The following is a 23,380-nucleotide window of genomic DNA, read 5'->3' as shown; positions in this document are numbered from 1 at the left end:
ATCCCTTGAAAATACAAAAACCCTCTGGCATTATCTCCGCCAATATAAAAATTTAAATTTTTTGGTTTTTCTTTCTATAAAAACGACGAATCCAAATTGTCCGTTTACTTTCGACTTGTACTGTAGCTCATCTGAATATTTTCGTGCGTAAGATTGTGCCAGCCGGTGTTTGTTTTTGTATGCTCGATTGGTAGACATAACTACATATGTGTGAATATTAAATAATCTCGCATTTTTTTCGCGAATCGTGGCGCGCGTTTTCGATCGGATGTGTTAGATATTTATTTAAAGAACTCGCCACACGCACTCTCTCGTTGAGCGAAGCCAACGAACGCTTTAGGCATTTTCGAGCTTTGATATCCAGATTTTATATTTTTGGAATAATGATGATTCAAATTTGTTGATTGGGGTTTTTGAATGCGTTTGTTTGAGTTTATTAAAAAAGTATATGTATAAATTATAAAATATATATAAAATATTGCCAATAAAACTGAACGTATTGGCACCAGCCCGCCAAGCCTTGTTAGTCAACGCCAGCAGAGAGTTGTGTGGGGGTGAGCACACCGAAAGTGAATTCAGGTAAATACCCAACACAACAACAACACACACCCATTAGAAACTGATAACATTGCCTCCTAACAATTTTTTTGTTGTTTTTGTTTTTGGTAATGAAAAATTGATAATGACCATGCTTTATCAATGCTAAATAGCACTGCACAATCTATACGACTATACCCCACGATCCGAGGTGTGTGGTGATAATACGCGATGTATTTAGGAGGGACGGGGGCGTGTAAGGGGCGGCTTTTGGGGTCTGGGCTGACGAACTGTTGTGCGAACGCTTCTGGCGCTGAAAGCATTCAGTTGCTGCCGAGCAGCGAAGCAGTTAAGTTGTTGTTTTGCCGACGTGAACACACACAAACACAAACGTGCATTTTTATATTTTTGGAAACCTTAGTTGGCGACAGAAGCCTGACGGGAATTCGAGCCGCGCTGTGTACTTTCGAGTTGTGAAAAACGAAATAACAATAACAATAACAATAATAACTAAGAAAAAACTGAGATAATTGTCGCGCATAAACGATTTTGTAGGCGCGCGTTTTGAAATTGAGCCGTGCATGGATAGAAAAAATAAAATAAAATGTAATTACTAAAGCTTAGTGCTAAAGCTAAACGACTAAACGATAACACATGCAAAACATTGACAAGCAAACGCTTGTGGATTTAGTTTTTAAACATATTATTTAAATATATATATATATTTGTTGTTGTTGCTGTTGCTGTTGAGCAGTGTGCGGTGATCGTGGCGTTGACGGTGACGCGTATATTAAATGGCATAATTAAAATAAAATTTGAGAAAAATATTGCAATCAACGGCATAATTAAACTGATAAGGGCAGTCGCATTGCGGACGTGAATACGAATGTGAAGAAATAATAATCGAAATGTATGAAAACCGCAAAAATTGCGGAAAATATTATTGAATTGTTTCGAAATGTTAGAAATTTGCATTTATTTGAATGAGAAAAGATGAAAAAGTATGCAAGCGATTGAAACGTCATTGAAATATGAAGGAAGGTGGCGCATATTTGGGAAACAATTTAAAACAAATACTGAAAATAATATATAAAATTAATAAAAAATAATAAAATAATTAAAAGAAAAGTAAAAAATATTAGCAAAAATAATGTCATGGGAAGTAAAAAAAGGAATAAAAATAAATAAATCAAAGGGGAATAAATAAAAAAATAAAAATTATAATTAAATTTTTTTGTTAAAATTGCTCCAATTTAAAACTAAATATTTGAAAATAAAAAAATTTTAGTACTAAAATAACAAAAAGTATTTATTATTAAAATTTATAAAATGTTAAACAATAAAAAAATATAATACAATTATTTTAAATATAATAAAAAAGATAATTTTATTAAATTTTAATAAAATGAATTTATTATTTTTAATAAAAAAATTATCAAAAAAAAGGTGATATTATATAAAATAAAAATTTTAAAAATAGTAAAATTAAAAAAAAATAATAAATTTTTAAAATAAATAAAATTTAAAACAAAAATAAAATTAATATTATAATATTTTATAATAAAAATTTATGGAAAATTAATAAAAAAATGGCTTTAAAAAGTTAAGAACTACATAAATTTAAATAAAAAATGAACAAAAAAATGAAATTAAGTAATTTATAAAAAAAATAAATTATAATAATTTTTTTTAGATTAGATGAAATAAAATAAAAAATAAAATCCATATACATATTTAAATAAATCATTTGAAATTCATATAAAGGTTTAATTACTAATATTAGATATATGAAAAATCGGTCAAAATAAAATTTTCATATTAATGCTTATAAAAATTTAAGATATATATTCATTTGTTTTTTCAATATAATAAAAATGGTACAAATGACAAAATAAAAATAAAAAAGTAATTAATAATGAATTAATAATTAATAATACAAAATAAAATAAAAAATTGAAAAAAAATAATATAACAACAATTTACATAAAAACAAAAAAAAATTGTTTTGTTTTTTAAGAAAAAATAATTAATATCAACAACAAAGATTCTAAAATATATATACATATGTATATAATAAAAAAAAAAATTGAGGATGAAATTGTTGACAAAAAAATAATTTATAACGATAAAATAAAATTAATGTAATTTAAAAAAAATTAAAATTAATATAATTAAAAAAAAATTAAAATAAAATTAATAATATAAAAAAATATTAATTTAAAAATAGTAAAAAAATAAAATAAAAAAAAATTAAAAAAAATATTTGAACCTCAAATTACATAAAAACCGTCACAAAAATATTTTTTTTTTTGTAAAAATAATAAATAAGTAATAATAATGGCAAAGATTCAAAACTAATGATAAAAATATTATAACATTCTTGTTTTCAAAGACACAAAAAAATTATTTATCATGGTAAATTCAAATTAGTGCTGGTTTTTATGTTAAAAAAATTAATTCAAAGATAAATATTATATAAATGTGTTAATTATAATATAAAAAACTTATTTATATAAATAAAATATAAAAAATACATTTAAATAAAAATAAATATTTGCATTAAAAATGATTATAAAAGGAAAAGAAGAAAATAAATTCTTAAAAATTATTATTGGGTTAAAAAAAAATTATAAAACATATAACAAAAATAAAATTTATTTAAATTTTAAATTAATTATTTTTTTTTTTGGATATATGAAGCATACATATACAAACCTTACATGATCTAATCAAAATATATAAAAAAAATTCCTTTCTAATTTTTTTTCTTAAAAACTGCTTAAAAACCCAATAACTGCTGTAAAAAAAAAAACCAAAAAATTCTTTACTACAAATCATTAATGTTTCATATCATAGAATTTACGTATTTTGTTTAATTGCAAATTAGTCAATTCCATTAATTAGAACAAGTGGTGAAATACGTCTATAACCTCAATCCAAGCGACATGACGAACATGATGTCAAGGCTATTTAGCATATGACAGAAATTCGTCATAAGCAGCGACACTTTCATTATCAAACTTGCGCGAATAACAGATTTATTTTCGTACGATACATAACGGCATAGACACACATACGCATACTGTCAAACGCAATAGAGTCTAAGCTTTTTGCGACATTTATGTTGATGCCGATCGATCAAGTGACATTTCCAATTTAGCGCATTTCGCTTTGTATGCGCGCCTCATGCGCCCTTTTTGACGGGTATTAATGAATGAATGATCCGATCCATCAGCGCATGAACGGTAGCACAAACATACACACCTACTTACTTATGTACTTATAGTACTTATAACATGTATAATAAATGCAAATCAGCCCATTAGCCAGACTCATAAATTAATATTTGCCGTGTGGAATTTCACACAGGTGTAATGATATGCAGAAAAAAATGAAAAAAAAAAATGTGCTGATAATTATCATTTGGCAAATAGCAGTGATTGTCGTTGTGATTTAGTGATTCTTCAAAAAAAAAAAAAATAATAAAATAAAAATAATTTGTAATCATTTGTATGGCTTTACAACGCAACACGCTTAAATTTGCACTTCCGTTCTTGAAGTTTTTGGCGCCTTACACGATTATCACCAGCCCCATTAATATCTAATTAAGGCGGCACACTTCCAAAGCCCCACGATCATGTGCAGTACTTTTATATATACTGTAATTTGTTTGTGTATTTACAAGAGTGCTCAGCTAATCGCCAACACAACGCCTACTCGATAACCAACTTCTTCACAATCTCATGCCATAAGCACTATAATAGTTTTATAAAGTACATAAATACCTCTCAGCACCTCCAGCTGGAACATAATAGTTGCCTCGTGCTAGTTTTCTTCTCGGCATTATCCCCTTGAAATTTTATCAGGCCCAGCCGATATATGTCTACCAACGACTAATGCCGCTTATCTACATATGAAGGTATACATATATGTAAAACAACAAAAAAAAAAGAACAAAAAGCTATTCTTTTGGTTTTAAGCGTCGTTCATTTCACTTTTGTTTTTGTTTTTATTTTTCCTTTTTTCCCCATTTTATTTACTGATAACACATCAAATAACCATTCGCTTGTTAACATTGTTGTTTTTCTTTTCCCGACATTGTTAACATTGTTAACAGCTTTCTGATTGTTTATATGCTCGCATACTCGTACAATTCTGTTTTCTTCTTTGCATAATACAGAGTTTGGCCTGCATGGCATTTTTCTTATCAATCGTGCCGTAATTGAACTTCGTCTCGTACAATTTTAATAGCTCACTTTAACGCGATTCTGCTTATTGTTGTTGTCATTGTTTTTGCTTTTCAGTGTCATAATCTCATATATTAATTGCATTTGCTGATATTATTATGTGTTCCACGCGTTGGCCTTGATGCTGCTGTCTTCATAGCCCAGTTTCGTGCGAATGTCTGGGATATTCTTTCAAGAAAACCGCAGCCTTATTGACTTGACTTGACAAGCCAGCCAACTGCTTCCGTCTCTGTGTCTATATGGCGAAGATGCGTGTGAGATTGATGTCATAGATAGCGTAATTCTTCAGAGACCTCAAGTGTTCTTAGCAAAGGTTTCAATACAATTCTTATCGTTGTAAGGGAATTTTTCATTTGAAAGATTGCCTTTCCATCATTTTAAAGGAAACCATATTTTTTCATTTCATTATTTGATATACCGATCTTACTTCCTAAACCATTGTTTTTTGTAGAACGATCTGTATTTTGCTTGAAATTTGTTACGATTGCCTCTTCATTGTCCATAAATATCTTTGCAAGGAGCATTCTATTGAGATCAGTGAGCAAGAAGTGATGTTTTTTCTTCTTCTTTGGCGCTACAATTGTGGATTGGTCCGGGCAGAGAACACAAAACAAGTTGTACACCTCAAGTGCAAACAGGTCCCTATGAACTTGGTCCTTCCATCGGATGCATGGGCGCCCTTGCTTCCGTTGTCCACCCTCGAATGCCGAATCGAACAATATTTTCTCTGGAACATCGTCTTTCATACGTACGACATGGTCTAACCAACACATTCGTTGGATTTTTAACTTAATTATATCCACGTTGTAGTAGAGCTCATACAGTTCATCTACTTCTATCTTCTTCGGTACTCCTCGCTCATGCGGACGCCACCAAAGATCTTCCGGGAACAGTTCTCTCGAATGCTCCAAGCAACTTCTCATCTCGGGTTGTCATGGTCCATGTTTCTGTGCCGTTAGGGATTATATTCTGGGTATATGATGAATTCCAACTCCAACTCATTCAATTTTGCTAACTTTTCATTGAGCTTCTTCCCCGTAATGAATAGTAGATTGAACACACAGTTTTTTTAAATCAGCCTTTAATGAATTCACAATTTGTATAGAGGACTGAAGTATGGTTGATGTGAGTTTAAGTCCCTAGTTTACTGATTCTCTATTTGAAAGTCCATTTCCATCCATTGTAATATTGTAGTTTGGATATCTAAAATAAGATAGGTTTGAATTATTCCAGGCCACTGAATATATAAATGTTATGCTTTTTATATATTTTACCTTTCAAACAACTCTAACTTTGGATTAATTTGATCTCACGCTTGCCTTAATTATACCCTGGAAACGTGATACCATATTTCTTGTATAGAATCCATAAAATTCAAAACTGAAAAATACTATAATTTGTTGTGTTGTTTAGTCGATAGACCTGGCAAATGTCGAAACGAACAAACAACTGGTATAAATTACAAATACTGGCATAATATTACATATTCATATCACATGCGATTACATACTCATTTCCTTTAATGGAAATGCCGAGAAAGTGCTTCCTGAATATAATTTGTTATGACATATCGATACTTATATTAAGTAGCTAATATCAATAAATAGTTCTAATATTTACTTTAACATATCGCATCCGAATATCAATTCGCACAGAAAATACCTTTTAGCAATTGCTATGGAAGAAAGCTAGTATAAAACCCTTCGAACTCAAAACCGGCTTCTAAAGTCTGCCACTATATTTACCATTTTTTGCTTTTTGCCATGTTTGCACATGTGTATAGTACAAAAACTTTAACTAGAACAATATGGCCCTTATAAAAAAATAATCCAAACAGACTTTTTCATATTCAACATAACCAACAAATAAATCGTTATATCAGCTTTTCATCTACTTAGGTAGATTTCAACGCCAGTCACAGTGCGTCAATTCAACTTCTAAGTGCTCGTATGCAAATATTTTGACAAGTGAACTCGCTCGTAATCAGTTATGTGTCAAGAAAGTTTGTGTGTCAGTCAGTTTTGTCTAAAGTTTTTGTTTATTAGTTACTTGTTTTCGCTGCATTCAGATTAGGGCTCGACAAAAAGTTATTCAACCCAAACCCATTAGGGGTATGATATCTGTTGTTTGTCGTCAACTTTTCTTTTCCAATAAAAAATATCAATAATAATAATATTATTAAATGTTCAAAATATTTACAACTAGTGCAATTGATAACAAAAGCGAAATCTCCGCTTATCAGCGTATTATTCATGTCGTTTGAACTATTACTCTTTCTACTTTGTTACAATTTTTCTGGTTACTAAGTGCAGTTATTGTCTAGTAAATGCGAGGAGTCTTCTATCAAGGTTGGGAATCACTGTATACGGTAATCAATTAATAAGTGTTTTTATGAAGTGGAAAAACACTTAGGTGCATCGTCATCCACTGGAACTTATACCCAGTAAGAACTTAAAATATGAAAGTCATTGTGTTTTGCTTAGAACAATACTTCATCAAACTATTAACCCTAACTTCTCTGGGGATATCTAAGAAATCTAACTTTATACCTAACTATCTGTACGCTCACTTCTTATGCTTTACTTTGTACTTAAAACGAAGTTTGTTTCTGAAATAGATGAGTCCAAAAATCGGTTGAACATTTCATTTGGGGTAGATCAAAAGCTAGGAAGGAAGGGTAAACTTCAGACTTAATGAACCCCCAAAGAACTTTTTTACATTTTATAAAAAATTCTATGGCTGAAATCAATATTTATTAGACGAAATTTTGAACCGATTTCTGAGAGATGTTCTAGAGGTTTTACTGAGTTATATTGTTTAATATCGGAAATATCTACTCTAAAGGCAAATGAATTAAGGGAAATCAATATATCCTTCACATAGGTATATATGGGCTGTTATCAGTCCATTAAATACTGAACCTAATTATGCTAAGTGAAGTAGTAACCCTAGTATCGATCTATGGACCAATTTCTCCAATATGTAGTACCCAACAAATATGTTGGGAGAACATTTTCATCGGATTTTTTCTACCGGAAGACGGAAGGGGGTATAAGCAAGAATAGACCAACCAATATGTTGGTAGAACTTTCTTATGCAATTTTATTATGATATCTCATATACTATAGGGGCGGTATATGGAGTTGAGGGCAGGAATGGACCAATTTCTAAAATTAAAAAAAAAATAGTATGTCAAAGGATAATATATTAAAATCTGAGAGAATCAATGATCAAACCGCTATACCTTTGAAGTGCAATTTGAGCTTCTCAGTTTAATGGTCCTAATGTTACAGAAAAATTGTTGTTCGAATTAACACACTGTGCTCATATGATTTGCCGATTTCACATATAAATATATGTAAATATGGAAGTATTTTTCTGGTTTAAGCAACTACGGTTCACAAAAAAAGAACAACATTAAGAATCTCTGTACTTACATACAGATAAATATATACAGATGTATGTAAACAAACACCCGCGAGAGAGACCGCCAAAAAAGTCAACGAAATTTATTCAGACAAAATATTTTGTTAACTTGTAAAATATATTTGTTGACCTTAAAAATATATATTCCGTACAATGTGGCAATTGTATCTGTAATATGTACACAAAAAATCAACAATCATAATTCATAAAGCAAATTAAGTCGTGATATTTTATCAGACAGCTACGGTGGTGGTAACATAATTAGCAGGCGCAACTCGAAATTTTTCCGATAAATGTGTCTACTATATAAATATATGAATATACATATATGTATATTGTACGAATATGCAAATGTAGGTATGTATTTATATAGCTGAAAATCGGTTTTAGTCGACTTAACAACAGATTTGAAGCGGTGTTATGAGCTTAGTTGCTTATTCATCATTATTTAGGGAAGCGATTAACAGTGTGTTAGGAATCTATTTAATTGAAGTTAATCGAGCTTGAAATAGCGACAATTTATTTTGGTTTTGGTTTACAGAGACGAATATAAATAACGAAAATAGTTCCTAGAATTAATAATGTAATCAAAGTAATTATAGTTTAAACACGAAAGTGGTTCGATTAATACTTTTGTTTTAGAGGTAAAACTTTCGACTTTGATTTGAGAAACTTAAAGAGGTTACTCATTTTACTGTGACCCTTTCAATAATAGTCTTTAATTTATTTTTAATTCAAGATCCAGATATGCTTCACCTACCTATATTCGTCTCTTGGTGTGCATAACGATATTATTCGACAAATATAGGACCTTGGACTAAGATTATTTGTGTTAGAAATTAACTCGTTAGTTTACTATTACTGAGGAGTGTCTATTTTTTGAAAGCCATTTGAGGAAATAATTCGAGCAAACTCATTCCTGAGAAGTAAGAGAACAAAACACTTTCAATTTAAGGGTTCTTCGGATATATGACCATCCTGTCCAGAGTGGGTTGAACTCTCGAATAATAGTTTCCTTTGAGGTAGAGCCCCAATAATTTTTATCAAGCCCTTTTCTACATCAATAATCATTTTCTTTTTTAACACTTATTTCAAAATATTAAACCTTAAATCACTCTAATTGATATATATCAAGAACCGATGGTCCGATAGTTTTGAAATTTAGATGTGGGCCTTTTGGTGTTAGGTCTAACTACAGAAATGTATTCTAGTGACACCCCTTCATAGATTCATTAGAAACTTTGCAGCATATCATATATTTCCATTACAACTCACAACTCCAGCATAATTCTAGTCCTAACAGTTCCAGACCCCGAATATGCATACTCACATATATATGTCTATAAAGTTATCAACAGAAAGTCACATTTCAATTATGTAAATAAAAAAAACATATTCAAATGACTATTTCATACGTATATAATATACAATATAGATATCTCACTGAAGGCCTCGCCGCCGTCTATAACCAAATACGTACAAATGCGCATATGGTTATCTTTCTTGAAAGAAGTCACGCTTTTTCCCAAATCACGCCGTTAAATTGTACAAACAGTCGCCTCACGCTACTCCTCATTTGCTTATATAAATGTCTGCTGACCGATCTTTCTTCGACGCATAATGACAGCAGGGGTAAGGCCTTCTAATTTATAACAATTTCATTCGAAAATGGTTGGATTTTAATTTGACATTGATATATTGGAAATAATATTCGCACCGCCATTACCGCACCGCCAGCATGTGATATCGAAAAGAATGTGATGATAGTGAAATGGACTTAAGCCCATTGGGTTCCCCATACTAGTAGTATAATTCTACGATAAATAGAAATTTCATCATTTCATAATTGTTTTGCAAATACTCACATACTCACCTGTGAATGTGGGCGTGATAAAGCTTAAATGGTGGTGTGATTCATAATGAACCTATATATACATACATACGTACATTTGTAATTGCAATGCTGACTTGTTGGAAATTTATTTGTTTTTAATTATTTTTCTCTTTTTTTATTGAATAAAAAATTATCACCACCTGCTTATTGCTTGCTAATCAGTGCAGAATGTTTCAGGGGTTACTATCCTGGCATTTGCATGGAATTTATTTACTCAGTTTATGTACACAAGTGAATAAGTGTTAAATAACTGAAAAATGGTCGCAAATGAAGTATATAAATCACTAAATTAACGCAATAAGCGATTTTAAAATTTCACTAATCTTTAAGTTCACCCAAAAAAAGCAGTGGAAAGCAGTCAAACTCTTTGGCGAAGCGTTTAACTTACAATAGGTAATATATCTTATTAGAGTGGGTACATTTTTTGCGAATATTATGCTACAAAAATGTCTATTTCCCAGCTTTTTAACTGCAAGTAGTTCAGCCGAGCTCTTGCGTTCTAGTTTCGGCCAAAGTTAACCAGCGTTTACCAAGCTCGCGAGAGGACCAGTGATCCAATGCTAGAGCAAATAAGACATGAGGTCCGACTCGTTCCCAGAATGGGGAAATAGGTCACTTTTTTCGAGCTCATCCTTTCTGCAGTTCCCAGCTGTAACCCGACACCCAGACTGATAGTGAAATAGCTTGACGCTAACGATAATGACCTAAGACACTTCTTAACTAGCTTTGAGCACACATTCAGCAAGCTGAAGTCAATAATTTCAGCTCTACTATCGGAGTGCATACTTACCTCCCTGAAGGAGGCTACACTACGGAGCAATTCATCTACCGCTGATATCTCTACTTGAAAGACACTATAGTCTGGTAACCTGAAACTAAGTTTTATGGAAAGCTCCTTACTGAAAACTCATCCTCTAACGTTCTCCCTACTTTTCTGATCCATGTTCCTCGAGGGAATGTGAACAGAGAGGAGCCACAGAGATTGGGCACTGCGAGACAATGGTCGTTATTTTCAGTGATGTGTGAGATCTTTTCGAGCGATCTAAGAACGCCTGTGGCGAGGGTCGAACTTAAATAAAAAAAATTGAAACATAAAATAGAGTAAAAGAGTGACAGTGAAAGACAGAAAGCAATTCCTTTAAAATATCATGCTTTGGAAGGAAAAAAGCTTTTTCATATGAACTCTAGTATCTTGTTCCATAATTCTAATTAACGTATGAGACAAGGGACATAGTCTCACCTTTCTTTTACTTTCTCTTTCGAAGCGAAATAAATGTTTTTACAACTTAGTTTTGATATTTCACTCTTTCTGTTCGTTCGCCAAGTTTTTGTCAAAATTTTTATTATTTTTAAATTATTATGCCTTGTTCTTTCTGCTACTGTTAAACTTCATGTCGGATATTTGAGTTTCCCTATTCTTTTTCAAAATATCCATAACCTAGAAGAAGACTGAGTTTGTTTTGTCGAATGTTTTCCCAAATGAAGCTTCTAGATTGGCCCAAATCAAGGTTCTTTATTGACTCTACTAACTTATATCTTATAATCGTATATTGGTTGTGATGTTCCACTGCTTCTCGTTGTTCAGCTCTACTTCGTCTAGACTTTTAGCCAGTGTTATTTAAAAATTTCCTCTATATGCTTTGTACCGATTTTTGTATTGTTAAAATTCAAGACGAATCCTTTAATTTTCCTACTTTCTTCGCAAATTTCACAAAATATTCATAACCTGGAAGAGGATTTTTGTTTCGTCGCATGTTCTTCCAAATCAATGTTCTATATTGGGCTGTCCATCTGCGATCGGTCTCGTTATTCTAATATTTATTGACTCTACCAACTTACGATCATATAATCTTGTACCAATTACGTACCATAACATTTATGGCAAGTAGATTAGAAGAAAATCTGTAATCTCTTAGTTTTTATATTGACTTATCTGCTCTCATTCGAAGATTAGACGTAACATATTTGATTAAATGGATTAGATTAGAGTGTAAGTGTTAGATATGTGTTATAAAATTTACTTACCAAATTGGAATCTCAAAGTACTTCATATAGGAACTGATTACTCTAAATAACTATAAAAAATGAAATCTATAATCTATGAAAAAGAAATATTTACAATGAATGCGGTTAATTGTATACACCAAAATGCAACGATTCTTCAATTTCCAATAAAAGTCAAATTTTAACACATTTGAAAACTTTCGATAATCGCGCTTATCATCATACTTCAAGTTTATTTATTATCGGTCTGACGCGGATAAAGATTTCGAAAATTTAAAAAGCCCGTTTCGTTTCCAATAATTTAATCGACAATGACGCGTGGCCCGTTCACAAGTGCTCACTTCAAACAGCAATAATGATAAAGTTAATCTTAACAAAAAGTTAAAATAGTTCTCCGTTTCCGTTTTATTTAGTGTACAATTTCTAAGTTAAATCTCTGACAAGTCGGCATAATCAACCGACACATAATCCAAATAGCAACAAAGATGGCGCAACAAACGACAATAAATGAGAATAATAACAATCAGAATGGTCATATACCTGATCGTGCCACCTCACCACATCTGACTAAATTAATAATACCTTTAAATGGTGATAAGTCAACATTCGATAAAACCTATAATACACCAATTGTGGACGCGAGTGCGACGAAAGAGAAGAAACCGAAAAAGAAGCGTCGCGACAAAAGTGATCTCGGTGATGATTTCGTAGCGCCCGATGGTGGTTGGGGTTGGCTGGTCACTGTGGCTAGTGGTATTGCGGTGGTAAATATCTGAACTAACATAAATATTCTGGAATGAAAATTGACCAGACTTAATGTTGCTCATTGCAGTTGGTGACATTTGGCTTGGCCCAACAGTTCGGCATTATTTTTCGAGATTATATGTACAGTATTGGCATCACCAGTTCGCAGCTGACGACAATTATCAATACACAGATTGCCGTTTCGGCGTTAACAGGTAGGTTGTGTCCCTGCTTTGATGAATATGGGGTTTCATGGAGTTCGTCGGTACATCTCTTATAAACTTTTTATGAGAGGCTATTTCAGAACAGCTTGAATTCATTCAAAGCAAATCTTCAGTATTAAGATTTTTTTCTTAACAGGTCTCCTCAATGGACCGCTCTTCCGACGGTACACATACCGGCAAGTCGCATTGGGCGGCTCCACGCTCATCTTCCTCGGCATGTTTTTGTCAGTATTCGCGCAATCATTTCTCTTCTACATGATGTCTTTCTCATTCTTTTACGGTAAGTTTTTGCTGTCAATTAGAAAGTATGAAAACCCAAATAAACTCAATTCTTCTGTCGTTTAGCCTTCGGTCGTGGTCTCATGGTATCAGCGTCTTCTATGGCGGTTAACACTTTCTTCAAAGTGAAACGTCGCACTGCCACCTCATATCAGTTCGGTGTGGCAGGCATGGGTCCAATTATGTTGCCACATGTCGCCACTTTCCTAGTGCAAGCTGTGGGCGTTAAGGGCACTGTGCTAATCTTTTCTGGTCTCTCGCTGCATAATTTTGCCGCCTCACTCATTTTCCAACCCGTGCAATGGCATGTGAAAAAAGTGAAAGGCGATGCAGAGGCTTTGCGACAGGAATCGCAGCACTTTGAAGAGGAAGAGCCCGAACAATTCGTAGAACCCGACACACACAGTTTGGCGCGCGCCAATGACGGTTGGTTCGGTTCACGTACCTCCATAAATACGCTCAGCCAACGACATCGGCTCGGCACTGGCGACAGCGTGCAAATGCAACGGCTACGACGTCTGAGCAGCATTGGCGCTGGCAAAGGTAAGCAGCGTTCTTTTTCGACTAGTGAGAGCATTAAGGAGGATGAGCTGGAGCATTTGCATTTGAATATGGAGTTGCCCACTAAACTGGAGCATCTGGATGAGGGGCAAGTTGCCGTGCAGTATAAGCCACAACAATTTACCGAGAAGGAAGACAATTATTTAGCGCCCGAAAAAACATTAGAGGAAATGTTGGAAGAAGAAGAGGAGGCACGCCAGAAATTACCATTCCTCCAAAAGGTCATCATTTTCTTCGATCTGGATCTGCTGCGCGATTTCACATATGTCAATCTGGCTATGGGCATGACAATCATCAATTTCGTGGAAATCAATTTTGCCATCCTAACGCCTTTCATTCTCTCCGATTTCAAATTCACTAACACACAAATCGCCTTTGCCATGTCCTGCCTGGGTGTTTGCGATGTCATACTGCGTTTCCTCACGCCCATACTGACCGCTAAGATACCTTTGAGTAACAAGAATTTCTTCATTATCGGCATTTTGGGCATGTGCTTGGGCCGCGTCTTCCTCATATACTGTCGTGATTTCTATTGGTTGATCGCGGTTTTCGGCTTTTTGGGTCTTTTCAAGGCATTCCGCACAATCTTTGCACTTCTTATCATTCCCGGTTATGTGCCTTTGAAGCGTTTGCCCGCTGCAGCGGGTCTACAATTGCTTATGTCCGGCATCTTCTCGCTGGTTTTTGGTCCAGTTGTTGGTGAGTGCTCGTGATTTAAAATGAAAATATAAATTCTTAATTTCTTTATTAAAACTTTCTTTAACAATCTCTCACTCTCAGGTCTGATACGTGACGCTACCGATTATGGCTTCACCCTGCATGTGCTCAATGGCTTGAATATTATCGCTATTGCATTTTGGATAATCGAAGATCTCTTGCGAAAGAAGAAGAAGCCAACACTGCAGTAGAAAATATTAATATAAAAAAAAATGATTAAACATGAGTGCCATTGTTGTATCGTTCCTGCCACATTGACAATTATGCATTAGCTTATAGACATTCTCACAAAAAATATTATATTATATAATGATATATATGTAATGAAGTGAAAGCTTTTATCTTAAGCTCTTCGATGTGGTTAGAGATTATTTTCGTCTAGGTTCAACTCTCTTATGCAGGGTTTTGTACCGACTCGTGTGTTCGCGTATTCGTGCCTTTGCTCGTGCAGAAAATGTGTATACTGTTATACGTAAATTTACAGTTATATATAAGCCTGTAAACATTTATTTTTTTAAATGTTATCTAGTATCCGATTTAAGAAATATTTATAGTTAGTTTAAAAGTTTTAAAGTCAGCTTTATTATGATAGTATAATTGTTGTTAGATATTATCTGTATATAATAGTTATATAAAGACACTTAGTTTTTATTGCAAATATTGTTATGTAAATAATTTAAGTCTGTAAATAAATTGTTAATAAAGTCTATATTATTAAATAAGTGACCAAAATGTGATTTTATTATATTCAAATATTGTTCACTACCATATTTGAAAATATATATTTTTTTTTATTTTACAAAATTATAATTAAATTCAAGGAAAAAGATTTATAATTTCAAAGTATACAGTTTAAAAACAATTAAATATTTTCATTTCGATTTTACAAATGTATTCCAACTAATACCAAATTTCAAGCTATGTTTTGTTTTTTTTTTTCAATTTATTACATTTGATAAATTCAATTAAGTTTTAAATCACTTGAAAACACTTTTAAATCATATTATTTCAAATTAGTATTAGATATTGTTTATAAAATTTAGTACCGCTGGTAACTCTTTACCCCACTCGCATTCAAGTATATTGCCCTCTTATTTGGTTTTGGAACTTTATATATATTGAACGCTTCACCCATATGGAATAATAAACTATCAATGCTTATATTTATTTCCAAAACTGTGTTACTAAAACAGGTGGCAACTCTATAAGCTATTTTTGTAAAATAAAATTCTTAATATGGAAAAATGAGCTCTATGTTAACCCAACCAAACTGGTGTTGATCTTTTCAGACAGAAGAGGAAGCTGTAGCAATATTGTCAGGAAGATAGTACTGTATCACAACTGTTCTGTTACCAAGAGTGATTTTATTTTATAACCTCTGTAGTTGTTCTGGATTCTAAAATTAATTATAACCTCATCTTTGTATGTTATTGGACGTAGAGAGTATATACAAATACATGAAAAAATGCTACGATTTTGATACTAAAATGGCGAGCTCTTTGAGGATAATTATTCACTCCATCCGCTACATAGTTCTTGTATACACCTATGACTTCAAAATGTAGGCTAGGTTTCTAAGTTCATCAATTAATTTAATAAGGTCCATACCTCTCAAATACAGTGTCCGACAAAATTATGTATACCTCATGAAAGTTAACATCAAAATGATTATAGCTTTTAAGCAGTAGGGGTAGTATTTTATAAGGTTAGCTTCTAAATAGAGCTCCAATATTTCATGTTGGCATCTTTAGCGTTAATTAAAGTCACAAGACTTTAAGACATGCGTCTACCAAGTTCAGAAAGAGTGAATGTGCCATGTTTCCCAAGGAGTCCTTCAATCTATTTAAATTTGTCATTTATTGGGAGGACAATAATATCGGTCGAGCTTATCATTCAAATATTGCTATAAATGCTCAATAGGATTTAAGTCGGAGGTTTGGGCAGGCCATAGTAGCAGCTCTAGCGATTTTTGTCTCATTGTCCTGCTGGTATATAAAGTTATCTTCTAAGTAAAATTTTTTGTGCTGAGGGCTTTAAAATTGTACTCATCATCACTCCGACTCTCGCATAATTTTCCTTCGATTAATACCAGATTTGATAGACCCCTGTAGCTACAACAAGCCCATACTAAAACATTACCACCTCCAAACTTAATGATGCCTTGGATGTACTTTCTTTTGCAGCCTCTCTTGACTCTTTCGTCAAATTTTTTTTTTTGCCTTTCATATTTTTTAATTTAAATTTGCTCCCGTTACTTCAAATTAGTATTTTCCAAAAGCTTGGCGGGATTTGATAACACTCAAATTCAAATAATATTGCTGATGAAAGGCTTTTTAATCTTGTACGGGGTGATTAAACATTTTTTCGGATTTTCCGCTGACTTGTTCGCTGAGAAACATTGATCTGAAAGTTTTCGGAATAAACCGGGTTGAAACAGTCGGGTCTTATTTCATTTTTAGAATTATTTTGGTCTCTTCGCGAGCAGTGGTTGCCCTTGAGCCGCCTGTTCATGGTTCGTTCTCTAGTCCACTATTTTCATATTGATTTTTTATCACTTTTTGGATTGTGGCCTTGGTTCTGGAATATTTTATTCTATGATTTTGTCTTACTATTGTCCAATTAAATGATCCTGACCAATAAATTTTTGTAAGTCAAAAATTATTACTGCTAATTTGACATTTCACTACAAACATCTTATAATTTTTGGCCAAGACACATTATTGAGATTAAAATGATGAAATTTAACCCTTCTCAGGTTTATTTACCGATATCTATACAAGTTTTTCACCCAAGAGTAATCTTCAACTTGAGGATCAGCCACAGAACGTAACTTATATCTTTGAATAATATATGAAGCGGCAGGCAATAAACGAATTAACTGCATAACTAATATTTTTTGTGGAAAAAATCCTGAAATTGAATTTTCTACTATTTATGCAAAGGTGTGTATTGAGAGATCCTACATCCATTTAATTGATTCGATTGTAAATAAGAAAAAATCGATACAACAACTGCAGAATTAACAACATTTATTAATTAATTCTTCAATCATCGTGTCGTTAATGATTATTTACAAGAGTTATTAACCCTGGAAAGTCATGCCTCATCGTTTCGACGACCCGAATGAATCAGGGCTGTGAAAATTGTATTTATTTAATAAAAGATTTAGGAAAAACTGTTTTATATTGTTTTATTTAGAAGATATATAAACCAGGTAATGTGAATATATTGATTTTAGTAGGTTTTGATAGGTAGGATAATATATAAGGACTTTGAGTAATACCGTCGTCGAATCGACGAGGAATGACCTCTACTTTTTAAAAATAGCGATGACCTTCTAGGGTTAAATATTTTACGGTGATTTCGTCGATCTATTTGACATATATTAATGATATATGATACTTAAGGGTTAAAATGCATATTTATTTCATACTAAAAATATCTTTTAATTTCTATTTTGCGACAAAGATAAAAATATCAAAATTTTCAATAAATTTCAGTATTTTTTTTTTCAATTCCGTTCATTAAAGCAATCAAAAATCCTTTTATTGTAGCATAATTATAGGCAATGGCGCAATCACACACACAAGCGAGCAGCAAAAGCCGAATTTAAAAAACGAAGAACACTTCTTATACGAATGTGAATCGAAATATTTATGAGCACACATACACCGGTATTATATATATATATATGTATGTATATGTGTATGTATGTATGCCCATTTAAATACTCAGCCACCTTGCCGGTCTTATAAGGTGCATATTATTAATTATAAATACGCGGCGCAACGGAGCGTTGATAAAATAATAATAATACTATGATCAAACAAATATTTGTAAATATGACAATGTAGACAAGTGAAAACAAGTCAACACGCATGTAAATATATATGTATATATGTATGTATGTATGTGCTTTTGAATATATATGTACATATGTGCCTAATTGTGTGCCTTTGTGCCACAATGGAACAGGCGCAGTTGCCATAAATGCTATCAATTTAAATGAAATTCAATTGAATTAGTTGTGCGCGCAGCGTTCTAATCAAAATAATATTCATACATACATACATACATATGTATATGAAAATGGAATGTGTTGATGCAAAACAATTAAAATAAAGAAGTATAATAGAATTGTTGGGGTAGAACAAAAAAAAAATAGTCAGCGCACTGTGCAAGCAAAACGTGCGCAGTCATTGCGGCTATAACTGTATGCAAACGATTAGAGGGAAAAAATTATTGCAATTATATTTTTATTGTATTTTCATATGTTTAGATATACGAATGTATGTATGTGTATATTTTTATATTTTTCTCCATTCATATGTTTGCATCATTCATTTATGATGACAATTTGTGAGTAAGAATGTGAGAATGTAAGAATGTTAGAAGAATCGGAAATGCTTTTCATTGCTCTCTCTACATGTGCAAATCTCATTTCAACACCGTTTAGCTTTCTATATATACTATATATAAGCGGTATTTGATCAAAGTCGAGTTGCTAATATTATTTTAATACTTTGCTTGCTATATATGTATGTATGTATAAGAGATTACAGTTAAGCGCTTGTGAAACACAACCTGAATCAATAAAACAGTTATTTTTTTCAACAAATATGGCTCATGACTTATATACATATATATTTAACGTACAAATATGAAAACCTCTTAATTAATGTGTATATACATATGTATATATATATACATATAAGAGAATATGGGATAATCTGAAAGATTTAAGACTGGATTCAATGCCATATTCATTCTATCAGGATCGAATTGCAGCTTTCACACACTATGTACCAAATCTGAAGTCTCGACATTATCATTTATTTACTAATTCTAAAACAGACAGCAAAGGGCGTCATATTTTTTCCGCTCTTTTGACATTTCTCTTCATGGAAAGATATAAGTTCCTACAACGAGTCGAAATTACTACCGAAATTCGGAGTCAGTGGTCTCAACTTTAAGAGCACTCAGTCCAATTTATCGTTGTCATAATCGTCGTGTCAGTCCTGTAGCGTATCAATTGAGGAAGACCCAATTCGTCTCTCACACGTCGTCCTCAGGAGTTCGCTATCTCTTTGACGTCATTATGGTGAGTTTTGCGAAAACATCCTGGCATACATCCTTACAAGCTCAATTTGACGCAAGAACTGAATTGGGCTGAGCAGCAACTTGAAAATTATCCGGATTTTCAACGGAAAAAGCATCTTCAGTGATGAGGCTCATTTCTGGCTGAATGGCTTCGTCAATAGGGAAAATATATGTTATTGATCAGGCAGCACTCCATGAGTCACCATTGTATACCGAAAAAATTACGGTTTGGTGAGATTTATGGGCCGTACTTCTTCCGTGATTATCAAGACCGGCATGTTACTGTGATTAGGAATCGCTACCGCTCAATGATAACCGAATATTTTTGGCCCGATTTGGATAATATGGACTTGGACAATATGTGGCTGCAACAGGACGACGCCACAAGCCACACAGCGAATGTGACAATCGATTTATTGAAAAACCAAGTTTGATGAAGGTGTTATCTCACGAAATGGACCAGTTAATTGTCGGCCTCGGTCATGCGCTTTGACACCGTTAAACAATTTCCTGTGCGGCTACATCAAGTCTACGGCCTATGCCAACAAGACAGATGAAATTACAGCAGTATCGGCTGATTTATGCTTGAAAACCGCGAAAATTGGGTTTCAGCATCTGGACTTCAGCAAGCGTGCTCGTGGTGGTCGTGCAAAAGAAATCGAGTTCCGTTTTTGTTTTATTGAAAAATTTACTATTGTAGATCATTGAAAATCCATTCGATTAGTTGAAGAGTTGTTGCTGAGTGAAAGTGGTTTAAAGTACCCGAAAACACATTCAGGTCTAGAAGTTAGGCGAACATAGTTTTAGTATTTTGTGAGTTATGTATGTATAGATAGCCAACAAAACTGTTGGAGGCACACTTCCACTTTTTGAAAATTTCTAAACCACAATTGTACAACGGTGACCCTTTGTACGAAGTTGAAAGGAACATTTTATAATTTTTCGACATTTTGTGGGCGTGGTCTTGATCCGATTTCGCCCATCAGTCATTAGATTTATATGCAATCATCGGTATAGAAGCCATTTTGTTTCCAATCTCAGGATATATATATAATTATTGGTTAGAAATAACTTTATAATTGTGTTTGTGTTTATAACGAAAAAATTTTCAACTTACGATCGTTTTGGAGATATTATAATTATTATACTACAACAACTTTGCGTCCGCCGTTTTCGAATAGATGTCTCTAGGATCAAACACTGGTCGATTAAATCGATTAAATCGTTTTATATCGATCTTGGACATTTGTGTCAATATTAACCCAACAAAATATTTGTAGAGATCTGTTTGCATCCCAAACTTATTCTCAACTGAAAATGTCATTTTTTGAGCCGAATTATCGACATTTGCACGGAAGACGCATGCTGCCAGAAAGATGGCCAAAAATAGTAGCTAGCGACGGCCAATATTTTGAATAACATTTTTGTAACCGTTTTATACAAAAAAAAACCTTAAATTTACAAAAAAAAAAGCGGCGGAAGCAAAGTTGTAGATCAATATTTAGTCTAATATTATATTAAACCTTTAGAGTTATTTTACCTTAAATTTAAGACGTTTTAATTTTACACGAAAGTTTGATTTAATAATTTTTATCGATGTTTTATTGTTATCGATATCGATGAATTTAGAATAATAACTAGAAATAAACGATTTCCATTTAACAGTTTCTCAACTGCTAATAACACGTTTTTAGCGAGTGTCTCAAGTGTGACAGCACGCTTTTCACTCATCACTTGTCAAGCATACTTAATTATCTGGAGTATTTATTTCCTCGCCTACTTTACAACTGTACTCTTAACTAATGACAAACTCTAATCTTCTCTTTGCAGACTATGGCGCGAATTCAGCAAGAATTTCGTGTTGCCAGAAGTCAAACTACAATGCCCCCCCAAGGTAAGTCACAATCTTTGAACTGTCATTTTGAACTTTTTTGCTCCACCAAGTGTATATTCATAAATGAGTATGTAGGTAACTGGGCATTCATTGCTCTAGCCAACTGTGAGTCGGTAGCTTTATTTGCCCTCATGATTTCTGAACCGACAGCCAAGTTAAATAATCATAAAACATTTAAATGCCCAAACAAATATACTAAATGCATAAATTTATAAAGTACGCGTTGCGCATCTGTTGCTCGAGTCGTACTCTACTCCGTTGGAGGCATTGTCAAATATGGCATATACCTTAATCTTACTTAGTAAATATTTAAACACTCGTTATGAGTATTATTTACGCAGCATCTACGTATCAACTCAACTGCATACAAACACTCATTCACTCGCTGACTTGCTTATTTGTTTAGATTAAGATTTTTTGAAAAAAAAAAACAAGAAATGAGACTTGGAGGAGTTCATAAAAATTTTTATTTATATTTATATACTTTTTACAATCATAATTTTATTAAATATTCTCTAGTGAATGTCTAGTGCAAACACTGCATGAATATATTTATTACAAAGTTTATCTGTATATCCGTTAAATCTAAGTTAATCCAAGTGCATACATAATTGTTTAAATATTTTTTTTAGTGTGAAGAAGACGTTTGTCTAACTTATATAGATAAAAAAAAGTTAAAATATTTTTAACTTTAAAAAGTCCACACAAGTTACATTTTGCTTTTAATGACTCATATGTATTTATAGTAATACTCATTATTCTTATCTAGGAATTTAGATTTATAAAACTGTCTTATCATCGTATGTTCCTTAACTATTTTTGATATAAGAGGGAATGGGGTTTTACAGTATAGAGAGTTTTTTATAGCGTATACATTGAAAAGTGAAGGTGGATGTCAAGTTATAGTAAATATGGTTGAAAAATTAACTAGTCAAAATGGTACTGCGGGAAGAACTTGTTGCAGTTCACTCATGTCTTCTGTTACTGACATTAAATCAGCGAGAATCAGATTTCGAAAAAATATTGTTTTTTGGCGGAATCTAATTCATCTGATTATGTATAAGCTGTGCTCTCTCTGTTTAATGTTGTCATGCCCATATTTTCCTCTTTTCTTGTTATACCGAAAAGAAAATATTCTCCAAATATTTTTGAGTAATTTCTACTAAGTTGATTGTTATTAGCTGGACATATATCGGATCTGGACCTCTACTAGACCATCGAACCCGATTGTGGTGTGAACAGACTTATTACCTCTTTTCGATTTCGGCATTTTCCATGACCATTAATCCATAAAGCCACTTAATACCAGTGTGACATTTTCAAAAAACATTTTCAAATTGCTTATTCGATAGTTTATACTTTCAAAAATAACCTGTGAAAGTGTTAAGGTCGTATCTTGAATAGTTTTTGAATGGCCGCGTTATAAAGAGCGGTCGCTCACAGGCATAAGCCGCTATATTTGAAACTTTAAACGCCTTTTCTCGAAACGACATTTCTCAAAATTGCTGACATGATAACTCAACGAGAATCGACCGCTAGACTTCAAATTTAAACTGAGTATTCTAGAATATATTTACTATACAATGACCTACGAGCTCTTTGGTTGTTTGAAAATTGTCAATTTGGCATCAATAAACGACCATTTTTTTACCTAAAAAACGAAATTATTTCAGAACTACGCCATTTTGTTAATTTTTGATATTTTTCAAAAATCATATCGGCTGAAATCATGTCAGCAGTTGGCGAATTTTTT

General features: G+C 32.7%; 1 protein-coding gene across 2 annotated transcripts; it reads left to right on the top strand.

The window, feature by feature from the left end:
• Nucleotides 1–851: 851 nt before the first annotated feature.
• On the top strand, nucleotides 852–14,946 carry LOC105218140 (monocarboxylate transporter 9). Of its 2 annotated transcripts, none has more exons than XM_011193523.3 (6): nucleotides 852–1,143; nucleotides 12,522–12,872; nucleotides 12,941–13,067; nucleotides 13,213–13,356; nucleotides 13,422–14,615; nucleotides 14,697–14,946. In XM_011193523.3, the coding sequence occupies exons 2-6, from the start codon at nucleotides 12,594–12,596 to the stop codon at nucleotides 14,822–14,824; spliced, it is 1,872 nt and encodes a 623-aa protein (XP_011191825.2). In that variant the 5' UTR covers nucleotides 852–1,143; nucleotides 12,522–12,593; the 3' UTR covers nucleotides 14,825–14,946. The 2 variants fall into 2 exon arrangements, with proteins under 2 accessions (XP_011191825.2, XP_028899844.2); XM_029044011.2 differs by having other exon boundaries at nucleotides 12,499–12,872.
• Nucleotides 14,947–23,380: the final 8,434 nt, after the last annotated feature.

The sequence above is a fragment of the Zeugodacus cucurbitae genome, chromosome 5 (genome assembly GCF_028554725.1).
Source record: "Zeugodacus cucurbitae isolate PBARC_wt_2022May chromosome 5, idZeuCucr1.2, whole genome shotgun sequence".
NCBI classification, from domain to species: Eukaryota; Metazoa; Arthropoda; class Insecta; order Diptera; family Tephritidae; genus Zeugodacus; species Zeugodacus cucurbitae.
Note: the sequence above shows the minus strand (reverse complement) of the source record. Positions and strands in the feature narration are given on the sequence as shown.

Excerpts from the sequence above, each read along its gene's own strand:
- LOC105218140 (XM_011193523.3), top strand. The coding sequence starts at position 12,594 with ATGGCGCAACAAACGACAATAAATGAGAATAATAACAATCAGAATGGT. Across the intron at positions 13,357-13,421 it reads GTCTTTCTCATTCTTTTACG|CCTTCGGTCGTGGTCTCATG; the intron begins GTAAGTTTTTGC and ends TCTGTCGTTTAG. Across the intron at positions 14,616-14,696 it reads GGTTTTTGGTCCAGTTGTTG|GTCTGATACGTGACGCTACC; the intron begins GTGAGTGCTCGT and ends TCTCACTCTCAG.